The sequence below is a fragment of the Eriocheir sinensis genome, chromosome 60, assembly GCF_024679095.1.
Source record: "Eriocheir sinensis breed Jianghai 21 chromosome 60, ASM2467909v1, whole genome shotgun sequence".
NCBI classification, from domain to species: Eukaryota; Metazoa; Arthropoda; class Malacostraca; order Decapoda; family Varunidae; genus Eriocheir; species Eriocheir sinensis.
Window position 1 is genome coordinate 8,048,539 of NC_066568.1, and position 22,618 is coordinate 8,071,156.

Sequence of the window (22,618 nt, forward strand, 5' to 3'; positions counted from 1 at the left end):
AACGTCCAAAGATAAAAAAGAAAAAAAAAAACGGGATAAGGTGTCGAGATAAAAAAAAACTGCCGGACGAGGCTGTTCCAGCACATGAAGCGGCACAGTAACACTATAAAAAATATATAAAATATAGGTGGCCGACGTACATACGTACGTCAGGAACTTCCTTGTAGTTTTCTTGATAATTATAGTCACCAAACGCTTTTGTATTGTCAGGCGAGACATACCTTACATACCACCAACGACTCTACACAGCAGCGTTCGGTTCGTCGCAGCGACTGATCGAAACAAACCTGAGAAGCTTCATGCTCGTCAGTGTTACCACGTCCAGAGAGCACCACACCTCCGCGTGGGTGGCTGAGGTGCTTCACGTGTCCGCCACTGTACACGTCTGCTGCTGGCGCCACCACACACCCGCAGCGGCGGCAGTCACTCCTCAGACGCAGTTGTTGTGTATGGTCGCTAAACTGTTCTCTCAGGGAACTGCTAATTTAAGTGAGTGTGGTGTTTGTCTCGTCAACTCGCCTACGAACGTTGCAGCCATGAATCATGATGGCCTCTCCGTGCACCACATCCCAGCGAAGCGTAACCCTGCACTCAAAAGTACTTTGATAAGGATGATCATGCTAAGAGAACCTTTGGAAATTCGGCATCAGACATTTGAAATTACAAATACACACATGACTGATGACGGACCGCATAGACAAATCTGACCAGGAATATACGAACATCTACAGGGATAGTGGCATTTTGAGGAAAGGACCGATGCAAGTACACGTGAGTACACTTTATATTAAGTTATTTTATTACTGTCCAAATTTTCATAGAATAGTAACTATTGTGTATAATACAGGGTAATATTGGCAACTCGACCTGGCAGCACTGTCTTGTTGGGAAATTTGCACCAGGGCTTGCATGGCCTTGCCCTGTCAGCAAAGCATCGGCATGCCTTGAGCCTCTGATCACCCGAAAACGGTCCAAGTCCTATGGGAATGGTGAAGGTGCTGTTGCACACGAATTTCTACTCCTGCTCATCACTATTCATCCCTATGCAAGAGTTACCCAGCATGTTCATTCTTTTATTCCTTCCATTAGTTAACTCTGCAACAGCCTTCTTTCGTCTGAATTTCCTCTTGCCTACGACTTGAACTCTTTCAAGAGGAGAGTATCAAGACACCTCTCCACCCAAAAATGACCTCTCTTTTGGACTCCCGTTCTTTTATTCTTTTGCTGGAGCAGCGTTTAGCGGGCTTTTTTGTTTATGTTTTTGCTTGCCTTTTAGCTGCCTCCTTTCCTATAAAAAGTTGTCAAATTATAAATCGTGAATGTGGATTGCTCAGGTCCCTACAAATTCAGCAGATGGCAAATAATCCTCATGACCGTTACAAGTGCACATACCTTGCCAGGCACACTGTAAATGCTACGCACCTGACACTCCTCTTTTCCTCTCCTGATATATAGGGACGACCAACCCTCTCTTCCAGTCAGGAGGAATGGTCCAACTTCAAACAGCTCCACACCAATGTTAAAACCACCATCTGTCTTTCCTCTACTCGGTTTAACCACAGCTTCCCTGAACTTGGCAAGAGAAGGTATGACTTTATATCAATGGGTGGATCAGCATCCAATATTTTTAGTTCAGCGGTTGGGAGCTGCCCGCTCGGAAGGTCCGCTCTGTGCCTTTGCTGAAAGTACTCAGGTCAACGAGCCCTCTGCCCGCCCATTGCTTGCAAAATTCAGACATCTCTTGTTCGAAACTTCGAATAGCTCTGACATCTGACGGAGGATCTGAGCCGAACATCTTCAGGACCTGGTAAGCAGGTCAAAGGTTATTTGCATTGAAATGGCCCTTATCATTCTCAGCGACACCTCTGATATAAATAAAACATCTAATATTTTCCACATTTTATTAATGCAGTAAACTTATTGACACAGACACATTATATCTACTCATTATCTTTACAGTTAGCATTGTAGTGATATACACACATACACACACACACACACACTTAAATGAATGGTCCTAAACATTAACAATAAATCCTAACAACTCAGTATCCACTGCTATTCCTATTTTACTTCATACATATCACTTACTGTTATGTTTGACATTATCAACATCACCACCATTCCCTCCCTCCCTACCGCTTACAGCATCACCACCACTGTTACCATCAAAGCCATCACCGCAACAAAATAAGAACCTAAAAACATATAGTCTTCAAGAGGCCAGTCGGGCTACGCTGGGCAGCTTCTGTAAACCTAACAAAACCCAAACTAATACAAAATAATTTGAAGGTGTATATAATATCCCCAGTCTCCACATAAGTCAAGTCAGTTACACTCATTCACCACTCTGTTTCTAAACTGATTATTGCCTATGTATGTATTGAATCAATGCTTAAGGAATTACAAAAATTGCTAGGAACCCTTTATTGATCTAGTGCTACAAGGGCATTATTCACATCGGTTGTGTCCTCCGTCCACATATTTAGAAGCAATTTTCAATGTAGCCCGTGCACGCTTCTTCAGAGAATGCAAATTTTGACTATTATATCTGTGTGTTGGACATTTCTCAATCTTTCAGTTTTATTATTTTCTTCCCACAGATCTGTGATAGCATTGGTCCACTAAGACGCCCGAATCAATTTTAAATATTGACATAACTACGTAGTAATTTTTTTTTTGTCTAACTCAGTGACCTACCCGCCCTCACATCACCATCACATTGGAAAACTTCCTCTCTGGCTTGTTTTCTTTCTGCTTCTCCTTATTCTTCTTTTGTTCTTTCCTTCTCCTCACACTCTGCCGCATTTCTTCTTTTTGTTCCACGGTCAGACGTTTCGGCCTCGTAAAAAAGCCAACCTGAGAGAGAGAGAGAGAGAGAGAATATGGTTATGCATGTTCAGTACTGCACATATTTATATTTTACTTTATTCTACTTTAATTTGCTTTTATTTTACATTTTTATATTTTCACCCTCTGTCATTCATTTATTCACAGTTTTTTTTCTTGTTTTATGTTCATTAAAATACTTCAATGCTTTGTGTGTTGTTGCCTGCTTGTTTGCCCATTTCTTTCTTTGTATCTCTATTTCATGGCTTCTGCAGACCAATCAATGTAACTATCTGTCAATATAAATTTGTGTCTCTTTCTTTCTCACAATATATTTCTTCATCCAACTTGCATAATTACTTAAACACACACTTACACATTCTCTCTCTCTCTCTCTCTCTCTCTCTCTCTCTCTCTCTCTCTCTCTCTCACCTTGAATAGTATGCCACTTATCGCCACCATCAGTAGGGATGAGAACAGGATGCACACCATTATCATCCAGACACTCAGATCCTTGAATGTTAATATCTTTCTTGAAGCCTGAAAGAGGAGAGGGAAGAGGAGAAGGACGTTATGGTAATGTTGAGTCAGTAAAAGAGGAGTAAAGAACATAAACACAAGAACATAATGATTTTGCAGCCCCTGTAAACCTAAAGCCACCTAACCTCAGTATCCATGAAATTATTTAACTTTTTTTTAATAATAGCTGTCGAGATGATACTCATAACAAAACTGTCAGTCCTGTTCGATCATTCGCCACCCTTTTGGTGAGCCAATTATTGCCAATGTGTTTGTTGAATCTGAACTTCTTTAATTTAACCCACTGTCACGCATCTTACCCTGCTATGTAGCGTAGTTCAGAATCCCTTATGCAAGAGTTAACCAGCATCTTCATTCTTTCATCCCCTTCACTGCATGGTAAACTCTGGAACAACCTTCCTTTGTCTGTATTTCCTCCTGCCTATGACATGACCTCTTACAAGAGGAGAGTATCAAGACTCCTCTCCACCCGAAACTGACCTATCTTTTGGCCACTCTTTACTTTTAACTTTTTTGGGAGCAGTGTTTAGCAGGCTTTTTTTTTACTTCTTTTTTTTTGTGTGTGTGCCCTTGAGCTGCTTCCTTTCCCGTAAAAAAAAAAAAGGTAGAACACGTGGCAACAGTTTTAAGTTCAATAAATTCAGATTCAACAAAGACACAGCCAAGAATTGGTTTCACAATAGAGTGATTGACAAGTGGAACATACTTGGCAGTCATGTTATGGGTGCCAATACCATGGGTACATTCAAGAAGAGGTTGGATAAATTCATGGATAGTAATGTTAGATGGGGCTCGGCTTACAGGAACTGTGCCTTGTATAGACCAACCGGCCTCTTGCAGACTTCTTACGTTCTTATGTTCTTACTTAACCTGACATCTTGACCGAACCAAACCAAACCTAATCTTATCTAAAAACTCACCCCTGCCTAACCTGACCCAACCTTAGTAGTATCTACCCTTCTAAATACAACTCCGCAAAATAACACCTAGCCTACACCAATCTGACCTGACCTGACTCAAGCCAAGCCTAGCCTACCTCATCTAACCTTACCTAGCATAATATAATTCAACCTAACCTAACCTTGTATTTTGTCACCTAACCCCACCTTACTTTATCTTATGCTACCTTATTTTTGCACATCTTTTCTTCCTTACCTTTGCGAGCACTGTCACGTGCGTTTCAATTTTCTCTTCAATCAAGACCGCATCATCATCATCACCATCTCCATCATCACCAACACCATCCTCTGCTCGTGTTTCCACAGTGGTCGTTTCTACCACGTTATAGGTCATTTGTGTGTCATTCTGAGTCTCATAGGTCACCAGTGTGTAGTCTTGTGAGTCATGGGTCATTAATTTGTCGTTTTCTGGAGCATAGGTCATCAACGTGTATGTTTGAGCGTCAGAGGTCAGTTCGGTGTCCTGAGGGTTATAAGTCACTGTGTCGTTCTGAGCATCGTGAGGCAGCAATGTGTTGTTCTGAGGATAGAAGGTCGTTTCTGTATCATTCTGAAGGTAACTGGTCGTTTGTGTGTTATTTAAGGGGTTTTGTGTTGTTGTTTCTAGGTATACTGGATCGGAGCAGTCGTCGCCGTGTGCTCCCTCGGCTTTGTTGTTGACATTCACACATCGCTGCTTTGTGTGCACCATGAATGTGGAGTTGAAGCTGAGGGTTGTGTCATTCTGCTGCTGTTGTATTGAGAGAGACAGAGAAAGAGATTTACACAGATGTACATAGATATTCATACTATGCAGACCCCATGATCCAGACTAGGTGGTCTGTCATGAAACCTATAAGTGACATTGTATCAAATCAAATGCCACCAAGACTTTGCATTTCTACTTTAGTGAATATTATGGTGAAAGAAATGGTGGTCGAGCTTGTTTTTAAATTAATCAATTGTACTACACTGAACCACTGAAAGAGGGAACATGTTCCAGTCTCGGTCTACAATGTTGATGAAGAAAAATTTGGTGGTCTGAATTTATTTGTTTAAACTAGTTTTTCCCATTTTTTTCTTGTTCGGAACGTGTCAGCGATCATAAACAATTTGGATTTGTCCATATTCGTAATACCATTGAGTATTCTGAAGCATTCGATCAGTTTTCTTCAGAGGCGACGTTTCTCGACAAGGAACATGTTTAGAGATCAGGACATTTAATCGTTAGACTTGTTGCGCAAGGAAGAGATCATCTTTCTTGCCCTCATTTGAACACCTTCGCTTGGTGAGGAAACCTAAACTCTACCGCATATTCCAAGTCGGGTCTGACTAAACTAATGTACAGAGAAAGTGTTACAGTTTCACATCAAACATTTCGTAATTGAACCTCTTAGTTTTTTTTGTCAACACTTGAAGAACCTGGCACTCATTATAAAAGGTCAAGGAGTTCGATAAGCAGGATCTCTTGTTACTGATGTCATGTTGTGAATCCTTAATTAGTGAGTGGCTTTCAAGGTTTATCACAATTTTGCCTAATTCTGCTTTCCAGTAACTTACTACAGAAGTTAGATTGATGGGCCTGTAATTACCCGTACTTTTTGTCTCCTCTCTTAGAAATTGGTGCTACGTTAGCCATTTTCTAATCTGAAGGGATGATACCTTGTAGCAAGGACATGTTGAATACGGTTGTGAGAGAGGAGAATATTTTTGCTTTTTGTTTCTTTGAGTAGTATAGGATATACATTGTCTGGCCTGGACTTTTAAGGACTTCATCGGAAGTTATTACAAAGTTAGACATGGTATGAATGGGATTATAGTTAACACTATTGTCTTTGCTGATACTGGTGGCAGTGCCGGTAAGACTGTTAGTGTTGAATACTGAGGAAAAATAATTATTCAACAAATTCGCAGCGCGCCAGCTTTCAGTTACAAACTCATCTCGTTGCTGTCAGGTAATGGTTCAATGCCACTTCTGATATCCTTCCTGTTGTTTATGTTATTTAAGAGACTTTGGATTAGCATTACAGATGGTACCAATGTTTTCTTGATGCCTACACTTTGCTTGACATATTAGTCTTTTCACTCATCGTCGGGCTTCAGGATAAATATAATCATTTTGAGTGTGTTGCTCTTACTAAAGTAAGACCAACACACTCCTGTAAATTTTTTTTCCTTAACAGAATGTTTGATTTCACTGTTAAATCACATTAGACTTCTATTAGTGTTATGCCGCTTCTCACGAAAGTGGACAAATGTAGTATTCTGCTGAGGAAGTAAAAGATTTATAAAAATTAGTCAGGCTTCCCTAATGTTAGATTCATCTGGTAATTGAATATTTATCAGCTTTCATTGAATTTCAATGAAATTTGCACTTGAAACTAGAGACCATTATTTTATTTTCAGTCACTTTTGTATGAGCTCTAATGTCCAGAGAGAGAGAGAGAGAGAGAGAGAGAGAATGATGTTTACTATGTTTATAAAATTAATAAAATTTATAAATAAAAGAAAATATAAAGGGTGTACATCATTCATCATCATTCTGCCACAACAATTGCACACAGACAATAGATGCTAAAAGAATTATGATCTGCAGAAAATTTATATGAATACAGTTAAAAAGTATAGCGCGCGCACACACACACACACACACACACACACACACACGCACATCATGAATTTAAAGCCAAACTGGATAATAAGCGTTATGGAGACGGGACAGCACGAGCCTAGTACGGCTCTTTTCCTGTATTTCACAACTAGGTAAATACACACACACACACACACACACACACACACACACACACACACCTTCACACCTGTGGGAGGGGACCAATCGTGAGAGTTTTATTTTGAGGGGGATCGTTACTCTGTTGTTTATTATACACACACACACACATGTTTACCTTGATCACGGCTGACTCACCTGCCCGCAGAGTCTGCCCTTCACACCTGTGGGAGGGGACCAATCGTGAGAGTTTTATTTTGAGGGGGATCGTTACTCTGTTGTTGTTTCTGGTTCTGTGATCGTAGATTAACAGCGATAGGGAAGGTGATGCTTGTCTTCTTTGACGTTGTATTGAAAACAATGGTGACGGTGTTGATCACTAATGGTATAACAGTAATTCAGTAGCGCTACGTTGCTAATAGTAATGATAGAGATCAGCATATATATCAATGTTTTCGAAGTGTGTTTGTTAGCGTCGATGGTGAATTAACAGACTGGTATAGAATCACAAAGTATACAGATCGTTTTGTACAGACGAGGTCCTTTAGACCATGGTGAAATAACATCCAATAACCACAAAGACATTGTGGAAAACACTAAACATAAGCAAGTCAAGAAGGTGGATATGAATGACCTGAAGAAGAAAAAGAAGAAGAAAATTTGAAGAAGAAGAAAATTGAAGTAGAAGGAAAAATCTACTTGGGGGGGGCCAACATTTCTTTACCCTCACCCTGCCGTCTTGTTTTTACTTACGTTAGTTCCTGATTTCCCCTCTCGATCTCAACTTCGTCCTCCTCCTGCTGCTCCTCCTTTGTAGTGGTGGCCTGAGGTGTCCGTTCAGTGGCGTTATTTTCCGTAGTGTCTCTGTTTGGCACGGTGAACTGAGACGGGAGAACATGTATTTATTTGGTGTCTATAGTAACGTTTTTGCAATATGGGCTAGGAATGCGTGATATTAATCTTGTGTTAACTATTATTTTTTATGTGTATTTTATGTCCTAAAACATGATATCATCATTTGTTTTCCAAGCTCTTCCTTACTCTTGTATGTCATTCAATACCTATTCAAAAACAAACGGCAGCTTAACAAAAGGCCTCTTCTGTTTTCACTGATTGATAGCCGTTCAATGACGTGTCTAACAAATGTTAGAATACGGTCAATTAGGATATTGTTAATGATAACGAACAGGTTTATCAATTAGGATTAGAAGATGAGAGGTTAATGTGTGGAGGCAGGTGGGTATATTAGGTACATAAATATATATAGTTGATAATGCTATATGAACATACTATACCTATGAGCAAAAATGGATATCAATAATTTGACGATTCTTAATTGGATTATATATTCTGCTGGCATTTATTTTCGTAAATAATTGTAGCTTCTGGACATGTTCATAATTATTGTGGATCTACAGGTAAATACTTCATTATATATAACTTGTCAGATAAATATGTCGTGGACCTAAATGTTATATCAAAAGTTAAGTTGCAGAAAAACATATTTCAAGTAATTTATAAGAATATTTATTTTATGTAACTGAAAATAGGAGGCATTTAGTCAAATTATCATTCATATAAGTAAAAGTTTTTTCATAGGTACAGAAGTTTACTCATTGAATGAGTGGTGAAATATGACATTTTTGCTATATGAAAAGTGCTCATAATGCATATCAACATTTTTTCATGGCCAGTGGTGTATGAAGACTTGATTTGATGCAATTCTTTCATGAGCAGGTAGGCAGTCAGGGTGAGGAGACAGATACTTATATTTGATTAAGTATTGGACAAATCATTCAATCAAAGGAGTATTTGAATTTATTAGACTTTGGACAGGTAGGCAATCGATGTGACCAGACAGGTAATTTGATGAGGTTTAGGGCAGGAAGGGAATCAAGGTGAGATGACAAGTATTTTGATTTGATTAAGTTTTGGTCACATGCAAACAAAGGTTATACTTACACCATAGGGATTAAGGTGCAGGTGGCGGGAGTCGCATGTGATGGGGCCGAAGGTGTCAGGTGGTTCGGCCAGGTACAGTAACTGGGCCTCGCCGTATTTCAGGGGCAGCTTCACCTCCACCTGTAATATAAAGTCAGGTGTGCAGGTTGCGGGAGGCTCACTGCATCAGACATGCGAAGGAGGGCAAATTGGGCAGGTGGATGGAAGGGCATTTTTGAACAAGTGAACTTTGTGCCAGCTTTTTCTTCTTTTTTTCTCTATTCATGTTTATTCACTTAAGTTAGTGATTTGAAAGTGAGTGAATGAGTAAGTTAAGGAGTTAGATACAAAGAAAACGGAACTTCAAGACACATTTGAAACTGGATTGTTTTGCACTTTTTTCAACGCTCATCGTTGTTGTGGAATGTTATGGCCAATCGCTGGATAAGCCCCTGAAATAGAGTGGGTGGTTGAGAATCGGGAAATAAAAAAATAATTGACAAGAAAATATGCTTAATAGAATTTCATCATATTATCGTTGTAAGGGCTGGATAACAATCCCCACTACTCTATTACTACTTGCTGAAACTTCAAGGATTCAATTTCCTGCCCATTAAGCCATCCTAGAATATAATTATGGATAAAGGGGAGGCGGTGGCCGAGTGGTCAGTGTGTGGGCGTGGTGAGGCGGTGGACCTAGCATGCAGTCCTCATTTTTAGCTCCCGTTTTATTTATTTATTTATTTATTTATTTATTTATTTTTTTTTTTTTGAGTCCACCTTTCTCATCATCTTTCTCCAATCCCCAATTTCTTCCCAGCCATAACTTTTTCTAAGCCACGACTTTCCTTGCCAATTCCCAGTGTCATCTCCAACTTTTATGCACGGACAGTTACCTACCTATCACACGAATGTCGATTGTGTCATTCTCTTTAAATTGTGTAGAAGGTTCAGAGGTAGACGAAACAAAACACATCTCACGTCACCCACTCTCCTCGCCAACTCACCTCTCTCTCCTCTCACATGCTCCTTCTACCATCACGCCCACACCCACACCTGCTCGCGCTCACCTGGAAGCCATAAAGAGGGGTGGGGCCGTTGTTGATGAGGGCAAAGTGGTGGGTGATGAGGGGACCGATCCGCACCACCGATATATTCCTCTTCTCCTCATCCTCTATCTGCTTAGCGTTCAAGTGTTCACCTAGGCGCAGTTCCACCTTCTCTGGGTCTGAGGTTCTGTGGCGGAGGAGGAGGTGTTTGTTATGGTGGTGGTGGGGCAGGAGAAGGAGGTGGTGAAGAAAAAGGTATTGGAGGTGCTGTTGGTGGTGGTGGTACTTTCTATTGTGGTAGTGAACGAAATGATGGTGATGGTTGAGGAGGTGATGGTTAGCCGAGGTGGAGGAGAAGAGGCGATAAGAAGATGTGATAATGTCAAGGTGGAGGAGGAGGGAGAGTGGATCGAGGTGGAGGAGGTTGTGGTTTTGGTCGTGGTAATGGTGATGATAAAGATGAAGAGGAGAAGGAATGGTGATGACGATGGTGAGATTGAGGTGGAGGAGGAAGTGGAAAGCTTGATAAGGAGTGACAGGATTGATGACGAGGAAGAGGAGGGGGATGTAACGGTGGAAATGGTCATGAAGATAGTTGAGGAGGAGGAGGAGGAGGAGATGAAAAGGGGGATCAGAGGAGGTCAAAGGAAGCCGTTATTGACCTCTCTTTTTGGACATTCCTTTGACCTCTATTCAGGAGCAGTAAGTAGCGGGCTTTTTTTTTAATATTTTTCTTTACGCCCTTGAACTGTCTCCTTAGCTGTAAAAAAAAAGAAAAAAAAAGTTACGTATAGGTGAATGAACAAGGGGAGTAGGAGGATAAGATAATATTATGTATTAAATGATTTGTGAAGATGGAGGAAGAGCGTGAGAAGATAGATAGGTAGGGAGATAAGTGAGTGGGGAAAGAAGAGGGAGATATGACAAAACGAAAAAAAAATTACAACTTTAGTAGGTTTTGCTTACTAAAGTATACCCTCTAACAGACAATCTATCCCTCCTTCCCTAAGCTTACTAAACTATGCCTTCTAACAGACAATCTATCCCTCCTTCCCTAAGCTTACTAAACTACCCTCAAACGGACAATCTATCCCTCCTTCCCTAAGCTTACTAAACTATACCTTCCAACGGACAATCTATCCCTCCTTCCCTAAGCTTACTAAACTATACCTTCCAATGGACAATCTATCCCTCCTTCCCTAAGCTTACTAAACCACCCTCTAACAGACAATCTATCCCTCCTTCCCTAAGCTTACTAAACTATACCCTCTAACGGACACTCTATCCCTCCTTCCCTAAGCTTAATAAACAACCCTCTGACGGACGATCTATCCCTCCTTCCCTAAGCTAACTAAACTATACACTCTAACGGACACTCTCTCCCTCCTTCCTCAAACGGACAATCTATCCCTCCTTCCCTAAGCTTACTAAACTATACCTTCCAACGGACAATCTATCCCTCCTTCCCTAAGCTTACTAAACTATACCTTCTAACGGACAATCTATCCCTCCTTCCCTAAGCTTACTAAACTATACCTTCCAACGGACAATCTATCCCTCCTTCCCTAAGCTTACTAAACTACCCTCTGACGGACAATCTATCCCTCCTTCCCTAAGCTTACTAAACTATACCTTCTAACGGACAATCTATCCCTCCTTCCCTAAGCTTACTAAACTATACCTTCTAACCGACAATCTATCCCTCCTTCCCTAAGCTTACTAAACTACCCTCAAACGGACAATCTATCCCTCCTTCCCTAAGCTTACTAAACTACCCTCAAACGGACAATCTATCCCTCCTTCCCTAAGCTTACTAAACTATACCTTCTAACAGACAATCTATCCCTCCTTCCCTAAGCTTACTAAACTATACCTTCTAACCGACAATCTATCCCTCCTTCCCTAAGCTTACTAAACTATACCTTCTAACGGACAATCTATCCCTCCTTCCCTAAGCTTACTAAACTATACCCTTTAACAGACAATCTATCCCTCCTTCCCTAAGCTTACTAAACTACCCTCTGACGGACGATCTATCCCTCCTTCCCTAAGCTTACTAAACTATACCTTCTAACGGACAATCTATCCCTCCTTCCCTAAGCTTACTAAACTATACCCTTTAACGGACAATCTATCACTCCTTCCCTAAGCTTACTAAACTATACCTTCTAACAGACAATCTATCCCTCCTTCCCTAAGCTTACTAAACTATACCTTCTAACGGACAATCTATCCCTCCTTCCCTAAGCTTACTAAACTATACCTTCTAACAGACAATCTATCCCTCCTTCCCTAAGCTTACTAAACTATACCTTCTAACAGACAATCTATCCCTCCTTCCCTAAGCTTACTAAACTATACCTTCTAACGGACAATCTATCCCTCCTTCCCTAAGCTTACTAAACTATACCCTTTAACGGACAATCTATCACTCCTTCCCTAAGCTTACTAAACTATACCTTCTAACGGACAATCTATCCCTCCTTCCCTAAGCTTACTAAACTATACCTTCTAACGGACAATCTATCCCTCCTTCCCTAAGCTTACTAAACTATACCTTCTAACAGACAATCTATCCCTCCTTCCCTAAGCTTACTAAACTACCCTCTAACGGACGATCTATCCCTCCTTCCCTAAGCTTACTAAACTATACCTTCTAACATACAATCTATCCCTCCTTCCCTAAGCTTACTAAACTATACCTTCTAACGGACGATCTATCCCTCCTTCCCTAAGCTTACTAAACTACCTTCTAATGGACACTCTATCCCTCCTTCCCTAAGCTTACTAAACTATACCCTCTAACGGACAGTCTATCCCTCCTTCCCTAAGCTTACTAAACTACCCTCTGACGGACGATCTATCCCTCCTTCCCTAAGCTTACTAAACTATACCCTCTAACGGACAGTCTATCCCTCCTTCCCTAAGCTTACTAAACTACCCTCTAACGGACAATCTATCCCTCCTTCCCTAAGCTTACTAAACTACCCTCTGACGGACGATCTATCCCTCCTTCCCTAAGCTTACTAAACTATACCTTCTAACGGACAATCTATCCCTCCTTCCCTAAGCTTACTAAACTATACCCTTTAACAGACAATCTATCCCTCCTTCCCTAAGCTTACTAAACTACCCTTTAACGGACAATCTATCCCTCCTTCCCTAAGCTTACTAAACTACCCTCTGACGGACGATCTATCCCTCCTTCCCTAACCTCAACTCCTTCGGCTCATTCTTTCAAACTCTTCTCTCCAATGGGCTCCTCCGATTACAACTGTATTTCTGCATTGGCATATTGCTCCTGTACAGCCTCTGGACCCACTGAGGAGGCGGTACTTCTGGCATTATGTTTCAACTCGGTAAGAAGGGGTGAGGATATACTTTTTTTCCAATATACCGTGGAATGATTATTATTGTTACCCCCTTTAGAAATATAAATGGAAAAAGTAACAGTCGTACTCACCCTCCAGGGAACAGGCTTACCCGTGACAGCCTGTTCACAAATACCATGGCAGAATTATCACTGTTGTCCGTATCACCACTGTCACTGCCCACGGACATGGAGAAGGCCAGGGAAGTGTTTGTTGGTGCAAGTGACTGATTCTGCCCGGGTGGCTGACTGGCTGATGACTGGCTGACTGTGAACGTGAGGCCGAGCATAATCTGTGAAAGAAGGGAGGAAAAGAAAAGGGTAGAATATGTTAGGATGGAATGGAGTTGAAAAAAAAAGGAAAAGAAGGAATGAGACAAGATGGACATGAAATGGGAAGGTAAGCGAAGGGAAGGGAAAAGAAAGGTTGGGATGGGAAAGGATGAAATGGAGGGATGGACTAGGAAGGGAAGGAAGAGAAGATTAATTAGGGACGGAGTCATATATGTTTTCACTTTGCAAGCTCGTGATGACGGTGTGTATAGTTTCTTCTCAAATGTGATGATTACATGAACTCCCCCGTCTGCCTTGTGATAAACAAAATAATAAAACATTCTATTACCGTATATATTCAACACATAAATTTTCCACGACAAATTTCTCTAAGGATACTGATTTCTCACGATGTGCCTGATGCGCCCAAAACTTATGTAAATAGCAGCTGGTGTGACAGATGATTAGCGAGAGACTGACACATTTCCAGGAGTAGTTTTATGACCCTGGTGGTAGTTTGACCCTTCCTCTGTACCGTGAACCTGAAGAAACACTCATTAGAACCCGACTGACCCCCTCTCTGACCTTTTGAAATAGCTGATGTGAGAAGCAAAAGTGTCATTTCCGGCGCCATCAGAGTCTGTTCTTGAGGTCATTCTCGAGGTTTGCAGTATTTGCTCTGGAATAATTTGTTTATCGCCTCATGACATGTCTGACGTTGATGTTGTCTGATGTTGCTAGGGTTTATCTTTGCACACAAGCTGACCGGTGTGATACCTGACTAGCAAGAGAATCTGACATATATATAAGCTGCCAACATAGTCTGCTTCATGGGTCATTAACTGGAGGTTGGTAGTAACTTGCTGTTGAGGAAATATCGGCTGTTGCAAAGGCACGCAGTTAACCCAGTACCTGCAGGGATCATGTTTCTTAAAGACCCCTCTAAGCGAATTTATGAGAAAAAATCATCACTCGCACAAACCATTTCATAATATATACCTATGAACGCATTTGTGGTCAGAGTATCCATCATCTATTTTGGGGGGTTATATAATGGCAAAAATTTGGCCCGTTGTTGGTACACGGTAAAGCCACAAATTTGGTCCGTCGCTGCTGCTGTGTTAATATGTGCTATCTCTGAAACAAAGGATACGACTTCCCCATCCCATTATATCCTATCAGAACCCTTCCCTTCCTTTTCTTTCTCTCGTCAACCCATTCCATCCCGTCCCATCTTCCTTCACTTCCCTTCCCATCTTTCTCTTGTCAACCCATTCCATCCCATTCCATCTTCCTTCACTTCCCTTCCCATCTTTCTCTCGTCAACCCATTCCATCCCGTCCCATCTTCCTTCACTTCCCTTCCCATCTTTCTCTCGTCAACCCATTCCATCCCGTCCCATCTTCCTTCATTTCCCTTCCCATTCTATCCCATCTTATCCCATCCTATCCTCTCCTTTCCCTTCTATGCCCAACCTAACCCCCAACTCTAGCCCTTTCAGTCTCTTCTCCTCTCCCTTCCCTTCCTAGTCCATCCCTCCATCTCATCCTTTCCCATCCCAACCTTTCTTTTCCCTTCCCTTCGCTTACCTTCCCATTTCATGTCCATCCTGTCTAATTCCTTCCCTATTTTCCTTTTTTTTTCAACTCCATTCCATCCTAACATATTCTACCCTTTTCTTTCCCTCCCTTCATCGAATCCCATCCCTTCCCTTCCCACCATTTTCACCTCTCATCACATAACATCCAATCCCATACTATCCCTTCCTTTCGCTAACCTTCCGATCCCTCTCCTTTCTTTCTCTTTCCTCTCTATCCTATCCAGTACCATTCCTTTCCATCCCTTTCTTTTCTTCTCGTACTTTCCTTCCCATTCCCTATCCTTACCTATCCCATTCCTTCCCTTCTATGCCCAACCTACCCGAAATCCAACCCATCCCTTCCCATCTTCTATCCTATCCCAACCCTATCCCTTCTTTTCATTTCCTTTTTCTTCCCCTGTATTCTCTTCTCTTCCCTTCCCTTTTGTTTTATTTTATTTTGTATTCCTTCCCTTCTGGTAAATACCTTCACTTTCACCTTCCTTTCCCTTCCTTTCTCTTCCCTTCCCATCCATTTTCCTTTATTTTATTCCCTCTCCTTTCTGGTCCCTTCCCTTTCTTTCACCATCTTCCTTTCTCTTCCTTTCCCTCCCGTTTTTTTATTATCTTTCCTGTCCTTTCTCTTCCCATGCCTCCCGTTTTTTATTATCTTTCCCGTCCTTTCTCTTCCCTTCTCTTCTCTCTTTCGTTCTCCCTCTCTTTCCCTTCGTTTTGTTTCCCTCCATTCCCTGCCTTACCTGGTCACCTGCGGGCCTGTAAGAATCGAATACACAGGTGAGGTAAGAAGTGCCACTCCTCTTCCTTTCATCCTTAGGCATCTGCTTCTCCTTCCCCTCATCTCCCTCCTTCTTGACATCACATCGGGGTGGCTGCGAGGAGCTATTTCGCCCAGTAAAGGTCAGGTCACCGGGGAAGGTCACGTTGAGGTGGATGTTGTGAGCTGTCTCGTTGAAGATGTCAATTACCACGGACAGGTGAAGGTGTTCCTCCCCGTCCACGAGGTGCGTTCTGGAAGGTGAAAGAGGATGGACAGGAATGGCAATGAAAGAAAAATGTAAGAAAGAAAAAAATGGTTGAGGAGAAAGCATGATGATAAAGATGAAAAAAGAGGAATTTGGAGGAGGGAAACGAAGACAGTGGGAGTGAAAGGGAGAAAGGGAGGAAGTACACTAGGGAAAGGGAGACACGAGGAGGAAGATGAGGTGTGTCTGAGGAGGGTACAGAAGACAAAGATAAGGAGGAGTGGAGAGGACAAGGAGAGGAAAAGGAGACAATTAACATGGTACAAAGCAACTGGAATAAGACAAGGATCTGATGATTATAGTAAAGAAGAGAGGAATTAAGGAGGGGAGGGGAGAAGAGGAAGGACTTGGAAAGGAAAGAAGAGAGGAATGAAAGTAGAAGAGGGGAGAAGAGGAAGGACTTGGAAAGGAAAGATAAGCTGATAGAGATGAAAAGGAAAAGGCGAAAGGGGAGTTGGAGAATATTGAAAAAGAAAGAAGAAAAGGGAAAGGAAGACAGGCCAAATATTAAGAGGAAGGAAGGAAGATAGGGAGGTAACGAAGTGATAGAAGACAGGGAGACAGGAAAAAGATGATAAAGAGGAAGAAGGAAAGATGGCAGAGGAATAAGAATGGGAGGAGGAAATGCTGATGAAAAATAAGAGAAAGGGAGAACAAGAAATGAGGGAGATAGAAGATAATAGTGAAAGGAGGAAGAGAAAAATATCGATGGTGAAGAATCATAAAAATTAAAATAGGATGTGATGATGAAGGAATGGGGGAGGAAAATAGTTAATGGGAAGAATGCGGAAGATTGAGAAATAAAGTGTAGGTAGGTCTATCACAATGATTGATCACGCGCTAGACACACACACACACACACACACACACACACACGTACAGGGCCTGATCAGACTGTGGTGAATTACAAGTACTCACGGGCCATCAGCGTGCAGGACGAGGTTAGGCTGAGTGTTGTAGTCGGCCTCATAGAGTAGGGTCAAGGAAGGATTCGAGGTGAAGGATGTCTCAGAGGAGGGGTCGAGAAGAGGAGGAGGGTGAAGAAAGGCAGAAGGAGAATGAACCCCAGTAGGCGTTGCCCTGACCGTCGCCTCAACTGGATGTTCGTAGTCCTCAAGATGTGGCTGAAAAAGAAATGTCGCGGTCTGGGTTCACGAGTGGCAAGTCATGCTTCGTCAGTTTTTGCTCGTTCGGCAAAGTTCCTCACCTAAGCCCCTGAGTAAAATTACAGGCCCACGGCGTAGATGGGGAACGTATTGAATTAAATATCGTCAATGCTTTCCAGTAGAAAGCAAAGAATACAAATCAGTGGCTGGGGATGCGTTACAAGTAGGGCCCCATAAGGTTTGGTATTGTGTCCACTGCTGTTTATAAGCTTTGTTAGTGATTTTAGCACAGGATCAGTACTGATGGTAATATGCTTATAGATGGTATGGACACTAGTGTTATATATGATGATATCTCAAATTCACATGCGATACTGGTCTGTTGCTGTGCCTGTGTGCATGGCTGCTGTGTGCATGACTGTTCCCATGTGCACCCGCCGTGCTTGACTGGCTTTGATTACGTCCCATTTAGAAAGTTTTATGAATCTGTATGCATACATTGTATAAATGTATGCATGAATGATGATCATGAAAATTAGTTGTCCCTCTCACCTTGCCGTACACCTTCACATGCAGGGTAGCGTTGTTCTCCTTGCTGGTTATGTTGTGGCTCTTGATCGTGAGTCTCTGGCGCCACACTTTCTTGTCTTCGTCGTAGAAACTGACTCGATGCTTTTCCAAGTCAATTGACAACTCAAGATCAACCACTGCGAGGAAAGAGGTCAAGGGAGGAGTTAGGTCTGAGTGGTAAAAGTGATGATAATATTGGTTGTTATAGCTTGTAGTAGTAGTAGTAGTAGTAGTAGTAGTATAGGGCAATAATGTCAGCCTCATTGGAGAGTTCGTGGAGCTATATACCCACTGAGGGTCCCAGAGGGGGGAATTGGCCTTAGGAAAGAGCAAGTCACCTTAGTAAAAAACTATTAACTCTTTTATTAAATAATTGCAGGTTTTCAGCTTTAACAACATCATTTGGAAGCTGGTTCCACAATTTAGTTATACAGGGAACAAAGCTTCTAGAAAATTGGGAACGGTCACTGTTCTTCCCCTAAAGTGGCCTAAACCTATCAACAGTTGTGTCCCGCAGGGCTCCGTCCTTTCCCCACCCTCTTCCTGTTGTTCATTAATGATCTTTCCAAAACAACGTGTCCTCTCCACTCGTGCGCCGGTGACTCTACTCTGCATTACTCAACTTCTTTCAACAAAAGACCCTCCCAACGGAAATTACAAGACTCCATGGCTGGAGGCAGCAGAACGCTTAACCTCAGATCTTGCCATCTTTTCTGAATGGGGCAAGAGGAACGATGTCCTTCAACGCCTCGGAAACTCAATTTCTTCACCTGTCAACCCGACACAATCTTCCAAACACTTATCCCCTATTCTTCGATAACACTCAGCTGTCTCCTTCACAAAACATCGTCTATCCTTAGCTCAAAATCTGAACTGGAAACTTCATATCTCCTCTTACTAGATCAGCTTCCTCGAGGTTGGGCGTTCTGTATCGTCTCCGTCAGTTTTTTTTGCCCATCCCAGATACTATCCATACTACCTTTCTTAAAGCCAACACGTTTTTATTGCCTGATTTTCCATGTTTCGGTGTTTTCTCCTAATCCTACTCACCCTCTGCTGTATTCATGTTAGTTAACCAACAGTTGTCAAGGTCAACGACTTGGTTATTTTAAGGAGAGGATGTTTGTCTCTTCGCGTAAATACGTGTGCGTGTTCCTCATGTTTTGTTACTTTTATATATTGTATAGCAGGGCATTGTTTTTTTCTGGCCTGCTTCTCTCCTGCCATTAATTTGTTTTGTTCTCGTCTTTTTCATTTTATTTTTCCATCTCTATTACATTATCTTCCTCCTCCTCCTTCTCCTCCTCCGCTTCGTCCCAGTCCCAGAAGAGTTACTGATCATCCCCATACCCACGCACAACAATATCTTTAAGCTGCTTTCGGCCGTACCATAAGGCAGCCTCCTCGACTATAGAAGCTCTTCGGCCAATTTCTCATACCATAATCTTCGAGGCCCCCCCCGAAAGCGAAGAAAAGAAGGTGAGGAGGAAAATTGTTGGAATCTGGCAAGGGGTCGAGATCGGCACGTCTTCGTCAGCCCCTTCGCATATTTTATGCGTCATTTCTGCATTTCTCTCATTAATATAGTAATAAATGATCCAGGAATTATAGTAAAACGTATTTGATCTAACATGAATCTGCAAAAGTTTTTTTTTTTAAATAAATGGTTTAAAGTTTTGTTTAAGACTTTAGGGTTGTATCATGATTTTTAACCCTTGCCGAGTTGCGTGTGTCACCCAACACACCTCCTCTCACTCAAAGGAGCCCTTTTCTCTTTCCTATAGCTGGGATGGAGCACTTTTCTAACGGCCCCTTGCTTGACGGGATGGTAGCGAGGGGCAGAAAGTAATAACGCCGGGCACATGTGGACTCCTGCGTGTGGAGAGAGGAGAAACCACCAGTGCTGACGTTAACCCCACCCCATCCTGCCTGCGTCTCTCAGGCCTTGCCTTGTGGACGGCAGGCGCATGGATGCCAACCCTATCACTCACGCTATGTTCCCAATTATACCTATATTTGCCTTTCAATCAACCATTTTCTTCGTGATTATACATTGAAAAATATGTATGATTACACTAATATATGTAAAATGCTTCAATTATCAATATTTCCGTGTAGAGATGTTTACAGAGGCTACCAACCCAACTCGGAAAGGATCTCTTAGCGGAGGAAGGGACCGAGATCACCTTATAGTATCCGGCAGAAAGGGGACACCGTTTAAGGGAAGAGGAGGAGGAAGGTTTAGAGGCTGCCTAATGGTACGGCCTGACTCGTAGATTAGAGTAGATGGTAGCAACAACAAACAGCCTAGTTAGGACCAAGAGGTCTGTTGCTGTTTGCTTTTCCTTTGTACTCCTTTGTACTTCTCCCCCTCCTCTTCTAAACCGCCGCCTCCTCCTCCTCCATCTCCTCCCTCAGTAATGACAATCACTCCCGTTTTTTTTTTTTTTCTATTATTTCCGAAGTAATCTGATCACAAGGAGTAACGGTCTGGCGAATCAAGTGACCTGATGCAGTATATTCATCACTGCAGCAAATTTCCTGCAGTAGTTGCTAATGCCAAAATGACGAACTTGTTTAAAAAGCGCATTCATTGAGAAGAGTCACTGAACATCCCCATACCCACGCACAGCAATATCTTTAATCTGCTTTGCCTTCTCCTCCTCCTCCTCCTCCTCCTCCGCTTCGTCCCAGTACTCACACAGGGGTTCACTCCATGCCTTTCCCTTGTAGGTTATCGCCACCAGCAGCTCGGCACAGATAACGGCTGCCTCGCTCAAGTTGCAGGCACGGTCATTGAGCCTCACCTCCGGCGGGTCAAAGCTCACTGCGGCCTCCAGGTGTACCAACGGCGGTGTTCTGAGGGTGAAAGTGCAGGGTTAACGGAGGTAGGAAAGGGTGAAGGCTAAGTGTATATATACCAAGGCAAGTCACTCTGCTTCAAAACTGCGACCGGTACGCGCAGGAGGCGGTTTTGGGGCGGAGCAGCGGGATGACGTCACTTGGAGCCGAAAAAAAAAAAATACCCGCCAGTTCAGGGGTTACTAAAGTTGCGGCTGTATGTGCACTCTGGATGTCCATTCTCGCCTTCTTTCACAGCGCGTTCTGGCAAGCCACTGACGAAACAATGTCTTTTTATTGTGCTATTGCGTGACTGTAATTTCAATGACTACAAACGGCGGTGTGGGGTGTGAGGGAGGGCATGTTGAAGTGATTGATTTAAATTAGTCCGCCTTTCCTCGTAAATTTTCTCTAAATTCATGTTTCTGCATTCTCTAGTTTGGCTCCAAGCAGTGTCACGCATAAACCACGCCGTATCTCCTCCCACAAACCTGCGTATGACTTGACTTGGTGTATATAGACTTAGGGGGAAGGTGGAAAAGACGAATAATGAAAGGAGAATACGAAGTGAAAGGGAAAGTGAGTTTAAAATAGGAAGAAAAGGAGACTAGAAGACAGACAATGAGTGGAAGGTAAAAAGGAGAGGTTGTAAGAAGGCAAAATGATGAAAAGGGAATAAAAAGGTGAGGGGAAAAAATGATGAATAGTTAATTGAAGGGAAAGGTTGTGGCCTGAGGGGAAAAAAAAGATGATGGAGGTTGAATGGCTGACAAATTAGTGTCATGAGGAGAGAAAAGAGTGATAAGAGGGTTGACTAAAGTTAAAAGTGATATTCTTAGGGAAAAGGAGAAAAGTGAACAGGGAAGGGAAAATGGAAAATGGGAAGGGACAAGGGAAGAGAAAAGGGAAAAAGGGAAGGGAGAAAAGGAAAAGGGAAGTGGGGAGAGAAAAGGGAAAAGGGAAAAAAGGAAAAGGGAAGTTGGGAGGGAAAAGAGAAAAGGGAAAAAGGAAAAGGGAAGTTGGGAGGGAAAAAGGAAAAGGGAAAAAGGGAAGGGAAAAGAGAAGGAAAAAAGGGAATGGGAAAAAGGAAACGGGAATGGGAATAGGGAAAAGGAATGGGAAAAAGGAATAGGGAAATAGGTAAAGTGAAAAGGGAAGGGAGAAGGGAAAGGGAAATGTGATGTTCTAAGAAGTTAAAAATGGGGGATAAGTTGTGAGTAGGAGTACTTACTGGGTTGGGCGTGGCGAGGGGTGAACGTGGCTAATGAACGTGTGGAGGTCAGGGCCTATATGCTGGCCGCCAATAGTGGTTATAACTCTCAACATGTTTCGTCCTGTTATCGTCCCCCTCATAAAATAATCGCCTAAGTCATTTTTCAGCGATTTCCAGGTTTTTGTCTACATCGATTTTTCAACACGTGACGCCCATTTTTGTATAGCTGCTTTGGTCATTCAGGGCTCGAGTGTTTTAGAATTGACCTTTTCATTTCTGCCTAAATCTTAAGCCAAATGAGATGATGACAATTTTTTTTCTTGTTTCCTGAAAAGCAGAAAATAATGACTTCGGCGGTTTGTTTACGAAGGGGACGATATTGGTTATAACTCTCAACATGTTTCGGCCTGTTATATTTGTGGTGGAGTGGCCGAGGTGGTGTGGCCCATCATGCACCCGTCAGGACCACAACCCTTCTTTTTTTTTAATCAGGGGTATAGTAAGAAGAGGAAGTGGGTTAGTGGCGAAGGTTCAGGTGGGGGAGAAGGAAAGACAGTAGGGGCCAGTTTTACAGTCCAATACCAGAAGCTTGTGAGCT

At 42.3% G+C, this 22,618-nt stretch overlaps 1 protein-coding gene and 1 long non-coding RNA gene across 2 annotated transcripts in view; both read right to left on the reverse strand.

The window, feature by feature from the left end:
* Positions 1–1,887: 1,887 nt before the first annotated feature.
* On the reverse strand, positions 1,888–6,772 carry LOC126985860 (uncharacterized). The gene is made up of 3 exons (XR_007739100.1): positions 4,525–6,772; positions 3,262–3,369; positions 1,888–2,859 (listed from the first exon to the last, which is right to left on the reverse strand). It is a non-coding gene; the product is annotated as an uncharacterized LOC126985860 (long non-coding RNA).
* Positions 6,773–7,120: 348 nt separating this feature from the next.
* Positions 7,121–22,618, reverse strand: part of LOC126985619 (integrin alpha-5-like) — a 33,232-nt gene continuing 17,734 nt past the window's right edge. The window contains exons 13-22 of the mRNA XM_050840775.1: positions 20,668–20,825; positions 17,949–18,103; positions 17,209–17,414; positions 16,006–16,276; positions 13,489–13,688; positions 10,047–10,212; positions 8,998–9,117; positions 7,789–7,916; positions 7,202–7,259; positions 7,121–7,126 (exon numbers count right to left, since the gene is read on the reverse strand). Coding sequence (XP_050696732.1) covers positions 7,121–7,126; positions 7,202–7,259; positions 7,789–7,916; positions 8,998–9,117; positions 10,047–10,212; positions 13,489–13,688; positions 16,006–16,276; positions 17,209–17,414; positions 17,949–18,103; positions 20,668–20,825 — 1,468 coding nt within the window. The remainder of the gene's footprint in view (positions 7,127–7,201; positions 7,260–7,788; positions 7,917–8,997; positions 9,118–10,046; positions 10,213–13,488; positions 13,689–16,005; positions 16,277–17,208; positions 17,415–17,948; positions 18,104–20,667; positions 20,826–22,618) is intronic.